At 41.6% G+C, this 23125-nt stretch overlaps 1 protein-coding gene across 1 annotated transcript; it reads right to left on the bottom strand.

The window, feature by feature from the left end:
- Positions 1 to 1163: 1163 nt before the first annotated feature.
- htr7c (5-hydroxytryptamine (serotonin) receptor 7c) lies at positions 1164 to 20167 on the bottom strand. The gene is made up of 2 exons (XM_068738402.1): positions 19701 to 20167; positions 1164 to 1902 (listed from the first exon to the last, which is right to left on the bottom strand). Exons 1-2 carry the CDS (start codon positions 20165 to 20167, stop codon positions 1164 to 1166), a joined length of 1206 nt encoding a protein of 401 aa, XP_068594503.1.
- Positions 20168 to 23125: the final 2958 nt, after the last annotated feature.

Below are 23125 nucleotides of genomic sequence, written 5' to 3'. Positions count from 1 at the left end.
TGTTTCGGATCAATGTACAGTATTTTCAAAAATCGAGGTAGAGAAAGCACACACTGCTTGGATGATGACTGGTTTGACACGGGACGCTGCTCAACAAAGAGCTCTGACTGGCGTGCAATCGTAAGGGCAGTGATGACATCCTGCTCAGAAAGGGAAATAGCGACAGTGCACACAACTAGTGGAGCAAAAGTCACAAGAACATTATGGATTCTTAAAGTGATCGCAGAGTTTGAAAGGTTTGGGTGACTGTAGGAAACCCAGATTGGCAGCCAAACGTGGAATGAAAGCCAATTAAAACAAAGTAAAAACTGTGACAGAAATCCATATCATTATGGATTCTGACTGTGTTGAGTTCATTGATTCAAGTGTGCTATAAATGGTGGCAATTCACCATTTATGATTTGCTATTTGTGTGTATACAAACGTGTTTCTTGCAGACACTACGTTCAACTTCTTTCTACTTGCTACAAACACTGAGAATTAATGAATGAAAAATGTATTTTAACTCACACATGCATTTTCCAACCACCTTCATTCTCTTGGCAAAACCACATTTTGTAAACATTTGTGAAATATGTTTTTGATGCTCCTGTTAAATTTAGGGAGACACCCAATCCTGGGACAAAGTATCATGCTCCCACAAGTGTTTGACTTCCTCTTGGAAATCTGGGAGGAGTTCCAGTGCTTGTAAGGATGACGCTGTTCCGAAAACACTGCAATAAAACAAAAGATTGTTCCTTATCAACCATTGGTTATTACACAGAAATCAGTTTTTTGTTACCCCGAGGATAGCTGATTGTGTTTATGTGTCGTTTTCATTGTGATTACTTTATTCTACCATAAATCCAGAGCTACGATGGAATATTGTCATGTGCACAAAATCATCAACCTTAAGTGTCGACTTGGTTTGAGTATGCGCTATGTTTTTATTTCCAAAAATAGAATGACTGAGTCCCACACACACACACACACACACACAGCGACGTGATTGTGCTGCCTCTGCCTCTGCAGACGAGCTCTTGATCCACTGACATTGATTCCTACTTTCTCAGTGTTGGTCTCATCTACAGGCCGGCTGTGCACACGTCACCCTTTAAGCACCAAGTGTACAGGCTCAAGGCCACCGCAAACCGCTTTGAGAAAGTCAATTCAAGCCACACGCTTCAAACCTTAAGCGCCTCATGCACGCCCACGGCAGACAGTCTGCGGTTGATGTTGCGGTAACGGCAGCGCAAGAGGTCACGATAAGTGGATCTCAGGTCTCGGTTGAAGAAGGCGTAGATGAATGGGTTCATTAGGGAGTTGGCGTAGCCTAACCAGAGTAACGTGCGCTCTAGCCATATGGGCACACAGCTACACTCCACACCACAGATGAAGGGCCGGGCAGTAGAAAGGATGAAGAAGGGCAGCCAGCAAACGGTAAAGACCCCCACGATCACCCCCAGTGTCGTTGCTGCTTTCTGCTCCCTCTTGAAGATGGAGATATTTTTGCGTTCGCGGTTCAGCAGGCGTGACAAGGAGGCGCACTCCTCCGCCACACCCGATGGCTTTAGGCCCTGCATTCTGAGGGCCTCATTAGCCACTGTTTCAAGCCTTTCCCGGCGAGAAATGTCGGTGAAGCGGTGCTTGGCGCCGCTCTTCCGAGCTGCCCTGAAGATTTTGTAGTACATGACCAGCATGACCAGCATTGGGATGTAGAAGGCTACCGCTGTGGAATAGATGGTGTAGCCAAAGTCTTGGCTAATGAGGCACACGCCGGCTGCGTGGACGTTTTTGGCCCAGCCGCAGAAAGGGGGCAGGGTGATGGAAGCTGACGCCAGCCACACTCCCAGTATCATCTTTGCCATCAGCTGGCCGTTCTGCCGTGCAGGGTAGGTGAGCGGTCGCGTGATCCCCAGATACCTGGAAGAAAGGGACAAAAGAGAAGGACAGCATTTCAACATGGGCTTAGAGACAATTAAAGCTTCCTTGATATTTTAGACTTCTGCGTTACACCAGGGAAGGTAATTCGCTTGTGTAATGCATGTAGCGAGAATACAATGTAGTGAAGTTAACTCAAATACAGGTCGACGCATTTCAACGACAAACATTTCAATCAAAGGCCATAAATAATTATGTTGTTGTCCGGGTGAGCCTTCAGCAGCTTTCCTTTGGTGCTGGAGGCGCTGAGCAGGGAGAGAAGGATGTATCAATCACACAAGCAGCTCATGGATTTCACAGCTGGAGGTGTCAGAAAAATAAAGATAAAGTGAGGGGGGAAAAAAAGAGAGATGAATTTTATGAGACGGAAAACAGCCATCACTCTCACAAAAAGATAAATCTGCTGGAACATCTCAACATGTACTGACTTTTCCTTTTTTTTATGATAATCTAGATATAAAGCTTCAGGGAACGCTGTCAAATTCACCTTGCTCTCCGAGCGATGGGCAACAGCATTGTGGAACATGAATTCAACTAAACCTGTGCAGTATTTTTCACTTTATCAAGAGCTTTAGGAAATTGTATGTATGTAAGTAAGGTCAGATCTAAAGGTGTAAATTCAGTCTTCAGATTAGAAAGGATAATAAGTGTTTTGCAAAAGTTACATAAATTAGAGCACTTATGTTTTTTGGACAAATTTGTCAGACCTTATGTTCTGACGATTACTTCATGGTGCGGACTTTAAAGGGTTAAATGCATACATCTGATATCAGTATTTGTCAGCAGTGCCATGCCACCGAGGTAAACATCCCTCATTTCTCTGTGACAGGTGTCATTTCTTTTCTTGCCAGTGGCAGTTCGGGTGGCATGGAGGGACTAGAAAGGACGTAAATACACACATCTGATTTCAGGCAAAAACAGCACGATGTTTTGTTGCTATTCTGTAAACAACATTTTTTTTTTGTATAGCCTACAAGTGACTCGGAATAACTACTAATCAAACATTCAAGAGAAATTGCATATCAGAAAAGTAACTTTGTGGTTCCTATTTATATTCTTCAACATGCTACTTCACTGTCCCACTGAAATACCCTTTGGCTCAGGATACTTAGGCTCAGTGAATATTGTGTAACACCAGCTGTTTATTCAACCACTACTCTGCTGAGCAAACAACCTGCACAAAAGTACTTTAGCTTTACGGGGCGGGGGATCGCACACATCCCGCCGAACAATGTCAAATAGTATAAGACAAATCCAGAGATAAGTACATGCTGTGGGAATTTCCAGGAATACATCATGGAATCCAAGTCAACACTGTTCACTGAATGCATTATACACTAATGAGGAAGGTGGCTATAATGCTTTTTAAAGTGGGTATTGGTGTGTCTGCAGGGGGTAGAGGGTAGTTCTCTGCAAAACTATGACTCATCCTCAGCCTTTTAGAGGGCAGAGCTGTTTCAGATGAAACGAGATCCTCTCACCGACCTCGTGTACGCAAACACCCACTGAGTTAGACAAGATACATGCATTTCAACGCCTCGATATGCGGCTTCTTGCATGCGCTTTAGCAGAGCAGGTTAATGCAATGCATGCGCTTTAGCAGAGCAGGTTAATGCAAACATCTGTGGAACTAATCTCTTCTATCTAGTGTGTCAGTTATACAGTTGGTTTCTCTCGTCTGTCTGTTTGGTTGTCTGACTAGCAGCAAGATAACTCAAGAACATCTGGACGGATCTTGATGAAATTTTCAGGAAATGTTGTGAATCTTACCAGGAACAGTTGATTACATTTTGGTGATGATTTACTGGGTTCAGTAACATTGCAGTCAATGGAGCTTCAAAATGTGTACAGGCTGGGGCCTGTATTTTACCACCGAATTTAATCCGGATTGGATCCAGATTGCGGATACTGTCACAATCCAAATCTTTCAATTTACTTATACTGGAGGCTTTAAAAAAATATATATATAAATCTTCTAAAATATGCACTCAATTCACTCACAAAAAATCACAGTCATAGAGGGGTCTGATATGCACTATCGCACAAAATATCTTCTGGACATGATCCAGAATGAGGTCGGGAAAAAAAATAGTAAATTGCACTCTTGAATTAGTAGTGGGAAAACGGATTTGCTGTATCGTCAAAGGCTCTGGATCTAGATCCAGAAGAATCCGCCGTTACTGAAAGTGTGCTTTTTTGTGAATAACTTCTAAACTAATAATGACATCAACGTGAATCCAATTGCTAAAGGTTTGTTTTCATGGTTAAGGAATCTAAAAATATAGATACAAATAAATGTAGGGCCATTATTTCTCATGTAAATCACAATATAAGGAGACTGAGGTGCCCGGCGGAGGTCTGTGCTCTCCGAGTGCTTTCCGACTTCACTCTGCAAAGGAAGTTATGTTTTTGTAGTCTGCCTGACTGCCTGTATGTCTGGTTGACTGTCTGTCTGAGCTTGATTGTTTCAGAAAACAAGGTGTGCACAGGAAATACAGCCATACATTGCATTAACATGAGATTCACAGCTTAAAACTGAGCAGATGTCTGGTTAAAACAACAATAACTGATATTTTTATTATAGCAATTTGAAGAACCTACAAACACACATCATCTACAAGTTGCCAGTGTGTTAGTGACACATCCTGCTGACCTGCTGATATTTACGTTCATATTGTATACAGTGTTCAGTAATTAGTCTGTTTTTAAAAATGTACTCCACTAACTCTCAAATAATACATCAGACATTTAAGCTACTAAAGCAAGCCAGTGATTGGGCCAAGACGATTACATCACAGTTTTCCGGCCATCTTTGAGCTTCACTTTCTCAACTGCTTCATCCATTTGCCACCTCTCATGTTCTCCTTTAGCCAATCACGTGTAAGCCACGCCCCTCTAAATGCACTTGAACTCCCACTGCTGTCGCTTCGGATCTGTGAATATTTGCAACCCGCCAGCTGAATGTCTGGTCATCTCTAATCAAAAACACCAATCACAAGTTTCTCCTTTTTGGACGTCATCTGAACGTAGAACTCCATTCCTCATTGCCGCTGTATTTGTATTTAATTTACCGGACAGATTTATTTGACGATTTACTTCCTGTAGGGCGGTCAAAGCAGCAAAGTCTATTTCTTCTGTTTACAATTACTTCAGTCTTAATTGAGTCTACTTCAATCCCCCCTCATTAGCCCCTTCTGATTGAAATACTCCACAAAGTAGTTAGCTTGGTGCTTAGCTCCATTAAGTATAGTGAGCCCTTTTAACACTTAATCAGTAGCAATAATAGCAGTTGGAGATATCAACAACTACTTTTTGACTACTTCGACATTCAACCCAGCACATCCATAATGCATATTAATTCTAATCAAAGATATCGATACTTGATTTTTTATCACTGATCTCAGTGATTTCAATGTTATAAATCAACAAATAATATCTTACAATAATTCCTGAATAACTAGGCAACTCATATGACTGATTACTGTTCACATCCAATTCCACAAGAATTAATTAGAATTAAACATGGGATAGGCATGTTAGCGGATTATAATCACCTCCCAGAGAACCCCGTGTGCACCAGGAGTGCCATCCTCATTCTGTCAGTGCTTCTGGGATGAATCCACAGCTGCCGCTGCCTTTAGGGATCGTCTAGCCACAGGCAGGCACTGTGCCTGGGTTAATGGAGAACTCCATTACTTGCTCTAGGCTACCAGCTAAGGCACCGTGAAGTGAACTCTTTCCTCAGTTGAAACACTCTGATCTTCTCTGGTGAGCCACAGCCAGTCGTCTCCCGGAGCACTCCTCAAACCTTTTATATCTGAAAGAGGATGCATAGTGAAATATTTACCGAGCTGCAGTTCATCCAGGCAGCTACGTGGTAAACACAGCTGATTCTTCTAAGAAGAAAAGTTACCAGACAGAATTGAAGTCTGTCAATTTGCTTTTTTTATTTTTTGCCTAAAACATTTCATGAGAAAAACTGCACTGCATTCATTTCACTGAGGCATTTGAAATGTCCATGTCATTGCACTTGAGGGAAATCTAAAATAAGCCTGTGGAAAAAGTGAAGACTTGGCCATTTTACAGAGCTTATCTGTTATTGGTACAGGGTGAGTGAAGCGGGCGCAGAGATGCTGAAGTCCCTTGAAATCACATCACTTTTGTCCAGAATCGAGCACCGTCCCTGCTTTTCAATCCCAGAGTCAGTTGTGTGTATTCGCTACTTTCAAGCTTGATTTGCTTGACGTGAAGCGAATGAAAGCCCTAAAAACAAGGAATACCAACTGTAATTCTGCGCTCAGTGATTTGTTTGGGTTATTTATTTATTGGTCTTTTATTGCATGCTGTTCCTGTACCTGATAAATTTCCCTTCATTAAAAAAAGGAAAAGGTTATTTGATGCAATATGAACAAGAGAGATGCCAAATCTATGAGAGCTGGGAGTTTTCTGACATCAGACGACACAAGTCCTCAAGGAATGCTTCAGCGCTCGCATTCTATAGGAGGAGCCTCCATAAGACAGACATTGTGCAACATTGTGCACAACATTAGTGGAGAAATAATTTCCTCCTCAACAAGGAAACAAAGAGGAATCTCATCTGTTTTATATTTTACACAGACGTCAGCCTCTTTTTTTAATACAAATGAACTCGCACCTGTTAAATTCAGGCTCTGATTCATTCTCCGGTGGTTTGGATGAACGAGTCAAAGAGTATTTTTTCTTCTTCGTCTTCTTTAGGCAATTACATAATCCAACCGAGTCATGGACCAAGTGTTTCTTCCCTCATATTTGCTGTTACCTCCAACAACAGAACCATCATCTGAGGTCAGAAATAATGTGTGAGTGACCATTGGGATGCAGTTTAACCCACACATAGCAAAAGGTGAGTCTCACCAGCTGTGAGCTCCCTGAATCAATTTGGTTTTCAACTCCCCACCACACAGCTTTCGTCATAGCTTGCTTTTAATTATCTTGCACTCGTAAGACTTTTAAATGGTGAGTTATTTACAGAATCACTGAGATATATATTTCGATAACATATCTCTCTGACTTTAATCACAGTCTTTATGGTGTCTGTTTTACGTCTTCTTAATTGCTGTAAAGCCACCGTTTGGATCATTTATGGCCTTTTCCACGCAGCGCGCCACCTGTTCCTGTTAGTTGTCTCCCGGCTCTCACAGCATTAGAGATGATGGGCAGTTATTAGTGTCCACAGCGGTGAATGGATTCTTACAACAGTCAGCGCCTCCATTTCTTTCAAGACCTGGGTGTCCTTTAACAGCAACTCATACAACCTCACAGGCTCAAGAGAATATGGTATATTAGAAAATGGGAAAATATAATAGAAGAGTACTGGCAACTGAAAACGTCATTTAAGCGAGACAACATGAACCTTAACTCGCAACAAAGTCTGACATTACTGATGACCAGGGGCCAGTAAATAAGGTTTATATCACTGCTGTAGCTGCATCATTGGTGATAAACATCATTATAAGAAGAAAGGAGTGGACATGATATCCCAAAGGTAACGCCATCATGACACATTCTGATTGGATTTAATCCTGAATATGCACTGTGGGGTTTGGAAGCAAGACAGAGCTGTTATTGTGGGGTGTCATTTTCCAACAGTCCAGCTCTTTCACAAGACTTGACTTTCACAAGTACGGTTATTGGCGGCGAGGAACAAAAGCAACCTGAATTGACAACTGGAGTATTCCTCCGAGACTATTTATATATATCTGTACCTAATACTAATAGCATCATTCCTAGAATCCAAGGCTTCATATGGTTAAGACATTAATGACGTGCAAACGGACATACGTAGAGATACAGAGAACTTTATTAATCCCTTGGGAAGGCTCTCTCATGGAAATTAATGTCGTCTATCATGGACGTTCAACAAAATTATAAATAACACATGACCTTATGTTTACAAGGAAACCAAATCTAAGATTCAAGAACATCCTATTTTTGTATCAGGACCTTTTGGTTTACAAATTAAATACAGCTCATAAAATACAACCATTATTTTTTTTTTATTACTGCTTATCCTTTGTAGCATTGTGTGTGTGTGTGTGTGTGTGGGGGGGGGGTGGCAAACAATCACATGGTTGGCACACAACAATTTGCTCACATTCACAACAACTCAGAGACATCAATGCATACAAGGTCTGATTGCTATATAGATACACACACAAAATTATATACTAAATGATTTACAGTAATATAAATATATTATAAATATAATATAAATAAAAAAAGGCTTTGTGTTCTTGATGGCGTCCTTCTGTTTGAGGATTGTGCATATCGTCTGTGTTCTCCGCTCGTACTGGCGTGCTGAAACACTTACGTGGAAACCACGGTCACATTGATCATTAATCACATGCTTCATCTCCATCATCATCACGCGTTTTTTTCTTCTCACTGCCATCCTAACCACTCGCTTTCTTTGGACCCATCACTTATTATAAAGAATATTCACAAATACAGTGAAAATCACTGAAAAAGTGAAGCGCGCTTGGAGCCCTCGCAGCTCTCGGCCATCAGCATCGATCTGCTGCAATAAACATTTATCTTCACTTCATTCACTTGTCTGTCCTGATCGAAACAATAAAAAGGGTTCCTGATGAAGTCGAGTCAAAATAATGTCTGTTTTTCTGTCTTCTATTTAATGTTAGACAATAATTTGATACAGTTTTTTTTTTTAGTGAGTGGCACAAAATAATGTCTTCATTAACGGTGTTTTGCATTCTCTATTCTTTTTATAGAAGGAAATTGATTGTGCCAAAGGTAAACATTGATTGATATGCTCTTACAGGAAGAGAGTGAGTTTATAATACCTTGATTTGAGATGTGTACAAAGTGTTTGCATACAAATATTAACACCATGCATATGAGGAAATAATAATATTTCTCTAAACAAATAGGAAACACATGATTTCTGAATGAAATTTTGCTGTAGTTCTGTTTCCTCTTCTTTCCATACAGTGACTGTATCAAGAGCTAATGCTCGCTCATGTTGAATTTTAGCATGGGCAATATGCATGTTATTCAGCTTTATTTATAGAAAAGGGACCGCAGTATTAAAAGTGATATGGCTCCCATTCGTATCAGTGTCATTTTAACTACCTCCTGTACATGCGAACTCATCGTCGTTGGAGTAATACAGATTATGAGAGTAAGAGCATCGCTCATCTTTTCCACTGTACAAGGTGTGGCATGAAAATAATGTTTTTGATGTAAACTCTGGGTTATCCTGTGAAGTACCGGCTAAATGAGAACATTATGGTCGTCTTTTTTTCCCATTCACCTTTCGTTCTTTTGCCTCCTTTATCCCACACGAATGCAAATTTTGTAGTTACATCTTTCAAAATGTTTTCTTTGCTTACTGTGAACTCACATATTGATACAGGTACGCATACACACTGCAAACTACCGTATACAAATAAGAGACTAAACTAGAAAAGCACTCGGAGAGCGCAGATCAGTTTTATACCGTCCACATGGTGATCTGGATCAACATCAAAAGGTTATAAACTGTTCTTGGCATGAAAAGTAAATGTGAATCAGAGTTGATGTGTATTTTTAACTGATTTTTTAATTTGTAAATGAAACTGTTTCTAGCTTTGCCTCTGATGAAAATAAAACCATACAGATTGTAAATATACTTCATCTTTGAGATTGTGCAGGCGATAATGCTGTGTTTGTTAGTGGAAGATATTTATCTTGTATCTTGCATGTGATGTGGCTTGTTACCAAATGTTGCATACATTTTGTTATTCAGGAGCAATTTCATCAGACAATCTAATCTTATTTCCAGATTTTGTTTTGGAAGGTCTATAATTGTCTTCCACTATGATAGCAGGCTTGCTTTTGATGCAGTTACACAGCTTATGTAGACCAGAAAAAATATCTACATGCAGACAATAGAATATGCTTAGAGAGGCTCTTATTTGTGTGTAATAAAACGTTTAGCAAGTGCTATTAGTGCCCACAAAAACGTGTATTAACTCAGTAAATGTCCTGAATGTGAAAACTCATTTAGTGACATCCCAACATGGCCTCTCAAATATTAATGATTGTGCTCTCATTACTATGCAATGACTGAATTCCGCTAGTCGCAGGTGAAGTGACAGAGAGTCCATCTTCCTCTCTTCTTCCTGTCATGTTAATTTGAGAGAGTGAGCGTGAAGAGTCCCTCCATCTTTTTCACCTTCCCCTCGGTTCCCTCATTTAGTGCTGTCGCTCTCGCTCAAAGGACGTCGCCGAAACGAAATAAGCTTAAAGACATTAAATTCAAATGTGGGGGGATGAATCAAATTTTCCACTTCCTCCCATTTTCCTCTACTTCTGACCTTTAAAGAGAGAAATGCTGAATAATGCTTTTTGTTACCAAGGATACCACAGGCAGCTCTTCTTTTCAAATGACTACATCCTTCCGGATTGGCATCTAGCCAGCAGTTATCGCAGTTGTAAAGCCCATTACATGTCATCACTGCACGACTCCGTAGCTGAAAAGGGACAGCAAGGAGGAGTCGTGTCCTATTTGTTCCTGAGTCAATCACAACGCCTTGCAAAATAACGGCAAAATCTGAAAGCTGTTCTATTTTGCATTTTGCGTTCTCTTTCTGACCTTTTGTATTGATGCATCAGAATATCACAAGCGAGGGAATGCAGCTGATTCCCTTGCTACTGCTATTACCAGAACTAATGTGAGTCGCTGGGATGGAGATGCGTTACAGTCACTATACTATTTCATTCACATATGTTTGTTCATATTCTTTTGAGAAGGCTCATCTATAATTCAGAACTTATGTAATTTCATTAACAGATTTCATCTTTGGTGCAAGCACAGGCCACAATTAAAACATGCAACCATTGTCATAATTTTAAGTAGGCTTCAAAAACGACCCTTTAAAGCCCACACCATGAGGTAATCATCAAAACACTCTATTGTTTGGAAAATAAGGTCTTAATGGAACCTTCTGAGAAATGTGTCCAAATGCTCTAATTTATGTAACTTTTGCAAAACCTGGAATGTTTTTCATGGAAAATGCAGATGCATGTGTTGGCATGCATGTTGTTGTTGTTGTTCTGTTTTAAATTACCAATAGTTTTGCTATCCCCAGTATTCTCATTTTAGACAATACAACACAGGCCTGAGGGTTTTGGAATCTTCAAAATAACATGATGGATCTACAGCATGTCTGCAGTCTTCAGACAGATGTTGGTGAATATGCAACTTAAACATGAATCAATTCAGCAGCATTCTATAAAAAAAAACCATGAAAAGTTACACAAGGAATACTGACTGTTCAACAATGTCAGACTTTTAAGCAAAGGGTCAATAGCGGGTTTGCTGCTTAGACAAGATATTAATGCTTTTCAGAAGAAAGTAAATTACATGTAAATGGATTTTGCACAGATGACAAGATCATAACAGGATATGGCGATGTAATCTTGGTTCCTGTGGGCCCTAACTGGACAACACGCTGAATTATAAACAGAAATATTCACTCCAAGAGCAATTTTACTGCTGCTTATCTTGCTTATCAAACACTAAGAGGTAGGCCGTAATTGTCAGTACCTTTTTATTTCCTGGTAAAGCGTATTTAAATGCACAGTGTCATATTTGTATATTTGTGTCATTTACAAGCTGGATAATTTGAAAATCAGACAAACAAAATTCCATTATAGGAGACCAAACACAGCTGTGACAACAAGGTGATAATACTGATAATAAAACTGCTCCAGGGGAAAGAAAGGTCACTTTTGTGTTGCCACACCAGTGCACACAATGATGGGAAATAGTCCGTCTAGTAATAACACTAAGCAGCTTAATGAAAATAATCAAATGAATGAAGGTGAATGATTCAAAAGCCAGAGTCCTTTTCATCTACCGTGCACTAAATATCAGCTGATATTAAGCCAATTGGCTTGAAATCAAATCATTCTAGATAAGTTGAAAGAAAATCCCCCCGACTGTGCCTTCCAGATCATTGCCTTCACATTCACATGCACTGTAGAACAGTATATCAAACATTGTGCTTGTTTCAAATGCGCACGAAACCCAATTTTAACACTGTGGCAAACATTTTTGATGAATGAATACGTAATCGTAGTTTTTTTCTTTTTTTTGGCATGCCAGCTGCTTGGCTCAAGATGCAGCAATGTCGGTTGTACCAACTCTTTGGCGCAGGAGGACAGATCTTGAATGGACTGGCTTGGGATTTTGTTCATCTGTGGTCCCTAAAGATATTCTTTTGAAAGACGTGCACCTAATCTTCTCTCTTAGTCTCGAGAGCAGGCTTTTAAGCAAGTTTTTAATTACTCCACACGGGTATAGTGGAGACGGACACCAAATGTCAGGGGTATTATTCCAAAGCAATCGACCCCAAATGTCTTTAGCGATTGTTCCTCTCCTGTCATCATGATTTACATCTTTTTGGTTTTAAATGAAAGGTCTCAACATTCACTGGATGGATAGACATGAAATTTGCATCAGCTCCAGGGTCTTTGTCTATAACTCTGACTTTTCATCTAGAGCCATTATGAGCTCCAAATTTAAATTTGCTGCTATAGTTTGATTTATATCAACAGATATCTGCTGATAACATTCTCATCGGCCTCAGCAGTTTGCTATATTTATTTATGAACGTGAACTCTGGACACAGAAACAGGAACTATAGCTGCTGCACACGTTCCCGTGTAACTGGGGTGATTTCTCTCAAATGAACAAGACAGAACTAAGCGCTGACAACATGATGAGATATTTGTATTTTACAGTCTTCATACAATACTTTGAATAATGCAAACTTCCTGCTGGATTATAAATGTTATTCCAAACTAAATTGCCTTTCCCCTGAATGCATCACTTATTTGCTGACCAGAGGGGCGTAAATCAGTGATGTAATGACACATAATGTAGCAAATTGAACACGCACAAAATGTGTTTATGTGGTGATCATGCTGTCATGTGATCCTGGTTAAAGACTCGGTGAATCACTCCAGGTTTTTTGCAGATGCATTCATATTAAATATGTAGCAAATGCAGCAGAGGATGAAATGCTAGCATCAGTGGGTCCATGGACAGCAGAGTGCCATACACGAGTAACAACAACCATACAGAATGTACATTAATGAGCTTATAATAAAATCCACAAAAGTGGATTCGTCTATGATTACATATCAATATTCCATTAAAACAATGTGCTGCATTAGCACATCAGTAAGTCTGATTGTAGGATGATATTTGTATTTTATTTTTTTTAAAGAGCACAGTGAAATGGCTAGCAGCCAAGCGTAGAGGAAAAAAGGTTTATGCACCAAGCTCACTGGAATCTATGAATGATTATTGCACTTTTCCAAAAAGCAGGTTGGGCAGTAGGTGAACGTTTTGGGTCATGTTGACCTGCCCTCTCACACTGAACCAACGGCGTGATGCTGCACTTTTTTTTTTTTCTTCCCATGTGATCATGGCTTTTTGTTGCTTTACTTATTTGACCTGCTGCATCTGTTTTTAATATCTACGTAGCAATCCGTTTATTATTACTTTCTCTTTATCCATGAACTGCAATGGATCTTAAAGTCAAAAATGTCAGCTGCATCACATTTTCTGTGCTTTCATCACTTAACATGTAAAATGTTGCGCGACAGTGTCAGTAAATGTGTTTTCAACAGCCAGCATGTTCATTGGTCGCCGTTATAAGCCTCCTGAACAAGTCTAATCAAAAGCTCAGTCACAGCTCCTAATAGACTTCATAATGAGATCGCTTTGTTTAACTGCTGTTTTCATTTTGTCTAGGAATAAACTTTCATTATCGAATGCTAATGCATTGAAATAGACTTGACAATGCGTGTGACTGGACTTTCCTTATTCCCAGTTTGTCACCTATATCCCCACAGACATTTAAAAGCAAGCCAGGCTTTTCTTCAATGCTGTGAACCCAGTTATTGGTTAGTTCTCTGAGGCTCAGTGTCTTGCCCGATGTCAGTTTGGCAGAGATTGGTTGCCACTTGCCAACACGTAATTTTCTATTTCACAGCTGGAATACAATCTTCATTCAGTGCCAGAGGTCAAATCACTAAGCCTCTACTTTACCTACCTCAGTAACAGGAAGGATTTCAGCCGGAAAGTCAAATTAATGACATGCAATTAATATTCACGTCATAAGATCCATCCGTCCATCCAGGCTCCAACAGACATCCTAAGATACTCCTAAATAATGAGGTTGATATTAACTGACAAGAATAAATAGTAGTGACTCCATGAATATGTGACTGCACCCGATAGGACGCTGTTTCCGAAAGTTAACTTGCGAGTTCAGTGTTGCGGCGATATGTAAAATATTGACTTCATTCTCTGTGTGTTTGCGTTTCAGTCCATTCAACAGGAAACCATTATCTCACTGCTTGGTGAATATTCACTGGGCCTCTGTTTCATTTAAATGGATAATGGACACCGACCTCTTTATGCCTAACACAAAGCATGATTTTTGCCACATTAAAGTCACTCAACACTTTGCCCTTTTATCTTCCCGTCCCTGAAGATTGTTGGGCAAACAGGGCGACACAAATTAAAACCTCTGTCTGTGCACTGGTTACACATCTGCCGTCTTCCGTTTCAGACTGAAAGAACCTTCAGTAGAACCTATCAATACCGACAATATCCCAATAAATTAAGGGTCTCTAACAGCTTTAATGAAAATCCTTCTACAAAAAGTAGGTAAAAAAAAAAAAACAAGACATGCAAATTATTCAAAACACAGCAGACCTAGACAATCCCCTTCATAACCTTGAATGGTGAAAGCATTTTAGATGGGCTTTGTTTCCTTTATAAATACACTCTGCTGCTCTTCAGATATGATGCAGAGCTGGATCAAGTCCAAGAACTGAACTTATGATTCAAGTAAGAAGATCAGATTTAAATGGCTCCTTACAAACTAAGAACAAGCAATATATCGAGAAAAGAAATTCAGGCATGAAGTCTCTCAACGGCGGTTAATAATAAAAAAAAAATGCTACACTGAGTAGGATTTGAGACCAACTGTGCTACCAATGATGTGCATGGGAATGGGAATGCTGCAGACTCCACACAGGTCCTCAGGTGGATTCGAACCCAAACCTCCGATTGTGCCACCGGGACGAAGCCTATTGGTTCCTTAGTGCATAGATTTGAATTGTGTTCAGTGTTGCAGCGATTTTAATATTAATACAATGCAAAATGCTGTTGCATTGAATTACATTCCTTCACACCTGGGGCCTGGCAGACACTCCTGAGTGCAAGTTGTGCCAGAGGAGGGGCACCATGGAGCACATTCTGAGCTGCTGCCCCACAGGCGTTAGGAGAGGGGCAGTATCGCTGGTGCCACGACCGAGTTTTAAAATCTTTGGCAGATTCCATCTGCACAGCGATACAGAATAGCAAGACCCAGGCCCCTCCGAAGCAGTCAATCACTTTCGTTAAAGCGGGGCAGAAGGCAAACCATCAGACCAACACTTCAGGAGGGCTCCTTGCTACTACTGCTCGTAACTGGCAGCTCCAAGTTGACCTGGGAAGTTAACTCAAGTTTCCAGCCAACATAGATACCACTTCACTCCGCCCAGATATGGTGTTAGCATTCTGCTGGAACTGACTGTCCAATGAGTGCAAGAGGGCCAAATACCCTGAGCTCACTACAGAGTGCCGGAGCAATGGCTGGAAAGCCTGCAGTGAGCCAGTCCAAATCGGGTGCAGAGGTTTCGCTGGACATTCACTCCAGACAGTCCTCAAACGCCTCGGAGTGAGAGGACTGCAGTCGAGGAGAGCCACCAAGAACATCCTTGAGACTGCAGAAAGGGCCTCGCAATGGCTGTAGATCCGTAGGGGGGATCCGTGCTACGCTACCCCGGCTGGGTCGCCCGGGCACATCGACAGTCATTGTGCAACTCTTCTCAGCACCAGTAGAAAGAGACACACACTGCCTGTTTCAGCTGGACGGTTGTGAGAATAAAAACACAATGTGTCACAGTTGTCAGATTGTGGTGTTCATACACTCTTCATTCATTGTCACTGGTTTTGTTCCACACTGGATTGTCTGAGTCACACGCAACACAAAATGCACCAGTATGCGTCAATGCAATGAATCATGATTCAACATTTCTACATCAGCCCAGACCTAAGGTATATGCTACTGGTTATGTTTACTTCATTGTGGGTATTTAAATAATGAGCCCCTCATAGGCTCGTCCATGTGAAAACACCATTTCCTATTGCATGTAGCAAAAGACCTGAGCAAAATCAGCTAAAGATGGTGTGAATTCACTGAAGCATTGTGGTCCCACGCTGGACCTGCTGTAGTGCACTTTGGATAATATTTTGTCTGGAAAAACCAATGAAATAACTTGAAATATGTGATGCTTATTTTATACAAGGTAAATGGTTTCAAATGAACAAACTGTTGCATTCAATTCACAACTGAAAAACCAAAAAGCAAGCTCTACTAAGAAGCTGCGACTGGCTGGTGCCGCAGAGAAAACGGGAACATAAGATCCAGCCACACGTGAACAATCTGATCACAACAAACACAACAAAAAACTAAACACAACCTGGCGAATGGACTGGCTGCGGTCGACACGGGCAAGACGGGAACAGAGACGGGACGTGGCCGAGAGACGGACAGCATAACCAGATGAAAAAAGTCAGAGATGAATATTGCCTGAGAAGATGGAGCGTCGGCGTCGCATCGCGTTACCCAAGGAACGTGTCAGCTAGGTCAAATCGTCTTATGCTGCCGGCGCAAATGCAAAACTCACAAAAATATGATTACCGGTAGATGTGGACGGCACGTTTGATTTTGGGGGGTGTTGTGCGTGAACGTGGATCATCATTGACACACCACTTGGCAGTGTGGATTTGTGTGTGACTAATCCTGCTGCCATCTCCGGGCCCTATAGCCAGCGTGCAGAAGCTTGTGTGTGATCACACCTACACGCTTCTTCTTTATTCGGAACCTTAGTGGAAAAGTTTCCTGTTGTTGTGTGCTGTTTTTTTTACTGACCTACATCTCAGCCGTCTTCCACACGTTCACTAACAGTCTAGCCAGTGCTCGGTCTGATTCGTGGAAAATTCAAGTGGTGCCTGTCTCTTGATATAGCCTCCCTCCTCCGTTCCTTCAGCACGGTCTTTTCTCAGACGTCTGAGGAGCTACATAAAAGGACGACCTCTCTTCCTACTGTTGTGAATAAATCATTCATGTTTCACGTTTGAATTATTGAACGTACAACATATTACTCTTAGTGTAGGTAAAAACTGAGCTGCAGCCTCAAAGTGATGCTAACTTTTTTAGGGATGCGGGCCTCTGCTCAGAGTACATGCTGGGATATCTTTTGTTAGAGCGGCCCTATTTATTTCAGGATGCTACCAGTCTGTCTAATTGAAAATAAACAGACCTCTTTTTGTGGCAGCACTGAATGAGATTTTTCATTACTATGAGGGAACATGCTCACTTTTTTTTCCACCTCACGTTAATAAAACCTTCACACAGGACGTTCTGTAACAGATCCCATAATCAATTCTCAAATTTTCAACGGATTTTCAAAAGTAAACTCTATAATATAGAGCTTTTATTCCCATCACCCATTTCTAATATTAAATTGCAGTTCATTTTCAGTCTCCTAATTTAGATGAAAAAATGCTAACGACAAATTAAAGGCGCCTAGGGCCCTAAAAAGCAGCGAGAATGCTGTCTCTCTCATTTAACTATCGCCACGTGTTTATTTTGCTAAAGCATTAAAAGGCTTTTAAAACCAAGACATGCACACACACACGCACACACACACACACTGTTGTTTAACGAACCATTCAGACAAAAAAGCACTGCCTGTTTAAAAGAAGCCATAGAAGGAGATTGTGGAATTAGACCAAGGCTGGACAGCTGCACGATTGGCCTATATGAAGAAGCATCTCCCCAGCAATCTCAGAGAGCACTAGATTCTAGAACATGATCAATATGCATCTGTGGCGATGAAAACCTGATCTTGAGGGGCCGCAGAAGCTCCACAAGCAACCTATTCAAGCTTGATTTTACAATGAACGTCCACACACAGGAATTGTGATTGATAGAGCACCTTAATTAAGGCTAATAAGCTGTCTAATTGCCAATTTTCATGATAATGAATTGACTTCATGATCTTCAATACCAATCATATGCCAACCGCACTGAACAGTTGGATTACAAGTCTGCTTTTATGGAGATGGGCACCTCCAAGCTTGTGGGGTTCTTTGTGCAGGGATGAAAATACTACAGTCTTAAACTGATTTATACTGCAGAAAGTGACATCATCAAATGTATATTTTTGTTTCATTAAAGCAGATTACATTGCCTGTCTTTTTTTGCCTCACAGGTGAGACCATTTGTCCTATCTTAGTTTATTCTACGACGCATTCACAATAATTGCCACGAGCTCCAACAGTGGCAGTTCTGCACACTCCCCCTCATCCTCCACCGTAGGACAAAGAAATGATGCCACTTTCTATACTCATGTTATAGTTCTATTAAATAAAGATGTTGCCGTCCCCCCTTTCAGGGATCATCATGACACAAATGTATATTTCTATAGGAAAATGTCACGGACTCCACACAGACTGAGAAAACCAGACTCACACCCTTGCCCATCCATCGTCATTAATGATTGTGACCTCTTCCCTGTCCTTGAATAGCTTGTCAGCCCCAAACCAACTAATCTAGTTAGCCTACCCTCTGTCCATCAAGCCAAAAGCACATTCATCCATCTGTCAGCTTCCATGGAGGACTGGGGCAATCACTCTGCATCACAGCGTGATGTCGTTGAGCAAGTTCCTCTCATAATCGCGTTATCTCTTTCAATGAGCTCTTTAGGTTTATGTTCCTTGTGGCGCGGTACATCCTCAGGAGGAACACATTTATAATTCTGTGTTGAAGCACTGAGGTAATAAGGCTTGATAGGCAAGCATTAGGAAATAATCAGATATCCAATACCACAATGAGCTTCTGTCTTCATTAAGGCTACTGAGGCAGAACAGTGACACCAGTCACTGGGCCTTTATTTCATTGTCAATTTTAAAGGGAACGGCGGCCACGTCTTGGTCGTTACAGCCGAAAGAGCTCAGCTCTGGCATTATAAGCAGCAACTCCGTCTGGGTATGGGGGGCTTTCAGACTTACAGAACAGCGTGCTGATGCAGAAGAAAACGAGCGTAAAACCTCGTGTTAACAGAGACAGAAAAGCAAAATGGGCATCATTATGTCCAGAAAGAAGCTTAACTTTGATTTCATTTATTTGATCAGGAATGAGACCAATGTGCCCAAAAACCAGAGACAAAGGATGGCGGTGAACCACGTCTTTAAGTCACAGCAGCTGCATTCTGTCCTGATCCTTATTGTCTGTTCACACACACACACACACACACACACACACACACACACACAAATGCCTACATACTGAGGAAGCAGAAGAATTACGCAGTCTTTATATTGATCCCAGTCCTCCTGTTCACTGTGGTTTCAAGCGCAAAGAAACAGAGAAAGAATGTTCATCCGGAATTAGATGCGAATAAATAAATGCAAATGCGCCTATATTTGATACGTCCATCACTTATTTTCGCACTTGGATGGATTCAAGTCCGCATAAAGGTACATTTACGCGCCTCGCCCGTCCGTGTGGTCTTCACCGGAGGACGCACGGCGGCGCGTATATCAGGTCATTTTCGTGCCATTCGAAATTGAGAGGCGTGCGTCAAAACGGCTAACTTTGGAAACTTACCTGTCGACGCTGATCACACACAGGGTCATGATGGAGGCGGTGCAGCACATCACATCCATGCCGATGAAGATGTTGCAGAACACCTCTCCAAAAAGCCACTTGCCCCCGGTGAGGTCTGTCACTATGACAAACGGCATCACTACTACGGCCACCGACAGGTCCGCCACCGCCAGGGATACCAGCAGGTAGTTCGACGGCTGCCTCAGTTTCTTCACCACGCACACGGCGATCACCACCAGCGTGTTTCCCATCACGGTCACCGCCGTGATGATCGCCAGCATCACCCCGATGATGATCTTCTCCGGGCGGCCGAAGCGCAGCGGTTCCACCGCGCACGACTCGTTCCACATTGCTGCGGGACTGATGGTGACGAGGACGTTGTACAGAAGCTGCAGAGTGCCATTGGTGACTTCGGGAATATCCTCTTTCTTGTTAAAAGTGTGCTCAATCCTTGAAGTATTGAACATCACGACACCGTTATCTCGGTAGGGATGCGGCGGGCGCCTCTTCGGTGCCAATTACGCGCATGTTTGGAGGAGAGCAACCTGCTCGCGGCTCCTGTCCAGTCCAGCGGTTTTACGTCGCGGCTGCTGCTGTTTCAGAGCGATCCTTCTGAGGCGCACCTGGCTTGTGCTTCATCTCTGAGTGAAAATGAAGAGCTCTGATCCCAAACTGTAAAATGAAAACGAGTTGCGGGAATCTTTCACGGAGCTTCAGGACGGAGCGTCGGCTATTTGTGGAGTGGAGCTGCTCAAACCGCACCTGTTTGCGTGACGCACAACTTCAGGCGCAAAGACAGCCTTTACAGGAGTTCAGGGATTCAGAGGGTCAAAAAACATGAATAGTTTATTGACTGCACGCGCATGTGGGCAGCGTTCCCTCTCCAAACGGCACTAACCACGATCTGCGGTGCAGCCAGATTTCTGGTCACAAAAAAAAGTAATGATGGAAGTTAAAAATGTTAACTTTTAATTCTTCGTGTGATTTAATATCACAAGTATAACATATAATATCACACAGAGGCTTATACATCTTCTCCTCATTGCATATATATGAGCTGTTGGTATATATGGTCCTAGTGATGGATATTTGTTCAAAACTCTCAAAGACAAGCTAAGCCTTATTTGGTAAAAAAAGAAAAAAATAATGCAGCAAAGTTTCCATTGAATTTTAAGAAGTAGCAGGAAATGAGCCTCAGGGGATTCTGCCAGCTCTCCCAACAAGCATCAATCTTTTTTCTTTTCTTTTTTTTATAAAACACTGAAGATAATATCTCATCCTCTCAACATTTTGCTTTTATCGATGCTTCTCTTGTTTACTTTGGCTTTTTAATTTCAAGCATTAAAGACAAATCAAATGAGAAAGTCTGCTGAAAGCTGGAAGACAGTGAGGAGAAAGCTTCCCAGAACTTGGGATGTTCGTATCATATTCAGGCAGCTCTGCCCCCCCCCCCCCCCCCCCCTGGATTTAGAGGAAACAGTGTTTCTTCCCACAGTCCCCTGGCTTGTCATCACAGCCCCATCACAGTCAAGCCACTACAGCCATGAACCTTTATGTGCTATTAACTCTGTCTGAGAGACAGGTCAGTAATTGTTGTCACATGAATTTAATGTCGGTAACTATTGCCAGTTTCTACTAGACCTCCTGCTCTCAGGGAACTTTATCCTCTTTATGAGTGGAAGTGAAAGGAGATTGGTCGACTGTTTCACGGTTGGAAAGCCTTTGAAGCCAGCACTCGGGGATTATGCAAAGGGACACGTCGGTAAGTTCTTGATTCCATCCATGGGTCTTGAAATGAGGCGAGTTAAACGGGTATGGGTTTGGCTGCTTTGGGAGCAATGATGAGAAATGGATTGGAGACAACATGACAAAATCAAACTACTTCAAAAAGTCAACCAGTAATGGAGCTGCTGTCTACTTGGTGGAAACACACAGAGAAACATTTAAGGATAATGAATTTGTCTTGTTTTTGTTATTTTATTGGTGTCCTTTTGAGGTTATTTTGTATTTTCTGTCAAAAGACATAGGGTTAGTATAAAGTATTTGGGATTTGTTGTTATTTTCTCTCGCTTCATGTTCATTTTGTGTCTCATTGTTGCTAATTTGTCCTTTTTGTTTGACTCAAAGTTGGCAGCAGCTTCAGAGGCTCAGGCCTATGGCCATTGCCGAGTGGGTCTCTGCAGCAATCCATCCAAATCTGCTGTGCTTCCAAGGCATCAATCATGTATGCATGGAGACTTTTCTTTGTCTTGAGCATTTTACTTCTTCACAGTCTACTTTGGCGGGACCAATTTCTATTCTTCCTAAAAAGTTAGTCTGGTTTCACCAAACAAAATATGTAAAGATGACGGAAGTTACACTTCAAAATGCAAATCTTGTTTTGACCCCTTTTGATCCCATTGACCTGCTTGGATGTTAGTTTAATAACACTCTGTTTAATAGACAAGCCCCATAAGACATTTGCTGCCACGTCCTGTATCCTTTCTGATTGGGCAGTAAAAACCTTAATAACAAGAGACAATCAGAGATTGCAGACCCTCGCCTCCAATAGACTATTCGATCTTGTGAGACAGTAAACAAGGCTTCCGGATCAGAGGGGCCAAACCTGCGCTAGCTTGCTGCTCCAGGACGGGAAAAGATACAACTACAACTGTAACATATATGAAACTAGAATGAACTATGAGTGTGCACACCAAATTTGAAGTCTCGAGCTCCAAAATTGAGGTCAGGATTGGACTCTTGAAAAATGCCGATTTTAGAACGAAAATTAGCTCTCAGATCCGGATTGTGATCTGGATCCGGCCGAAATTAGTCATGGTCATAGACCTTTAAGGAGTACTTATGTGAGATTTTTTTTCCGATCCATACCACCATGCATTTTGAAGAAATTAAGAAAAATGTCAAAAAGTGCCCTGTCTCGCAATGTTAATGAATCCTTTAAAAAATTCTAGAATCTGGATCCAGATCCGGATCAACGCCATTCTCGGGGAGGACCGAGCCATGGACAGAACCGTGTAGAAATTTCAAGTCGATTGGGTTACTAGTTTTTGAGTCATGCACGTGGACAGACAAACAGACCCAATTGTATTACCCTCGCCTCCCCTTCGGCGATGGTAAAAACGAAGGAAAAAGAAGTTTCACATTTGACCTGTATTTACGCCAATATGTATATTTGGATGCCAGGGCATGTCAGTGGAGGTTGCTGGGTTAGTGTCTGTGGCTCTCACCTTGCTCTGCCTATTCTTCCTCAGATCTCCTGAGACCTGGTCCAGACTTTCCTCTTGAGACCTTTGCAAATCTGGTGTTTAGGGATAACTCTTGGAATTATGGTTGGATGAAAGGGGTAGTAACAACGAGCACAATTAAATCCATTGCACTTTCTCCTCAGAATCACAATCACATTAACAATAAAATGCATGAAACTC

The sequence above is a fragment of the Brachionichthys hirsutus genome, chromosome 4, assembly GCF_040956055.1.
Source record: "Brachionichthys hirsutus isolate HB-005 chromosome 4, CSIRO-AGI_Bhir_v1, whole genome shotgun sequence".
In the NCBI taxonomy this organism is placed as follows: Eukaryota; Metazoa; Chordata; class Actinopteri; order Lophiiformes; family Brachionichthyidae; genus Brachionichthys; species Brachionichthys hirsutus.
Note: the sequence above shows the minus strand (reverse complement) of the source record. Positions and strands in the feature narration are given on the sequence as shown.

What these genes read in the sequence shown, in the direction of transcription:
- htr7c (XM_068738402.1), bottom strand. Translation starts at nt 20,167, where the DNA reads ATGTTCAATACTTCAAGGATTGAGCACACTTTTAACAAGAAAGAGGAT. An exon ending in TGTGTGATCAGCGTCGACAG is followed by an intron (nt 1,903 to 19,700) that starts GTAAGTTTCCAA and finishes CCTTTCTTCCAG; the next exon opens with GTATCTGGGGATCACGCGAC.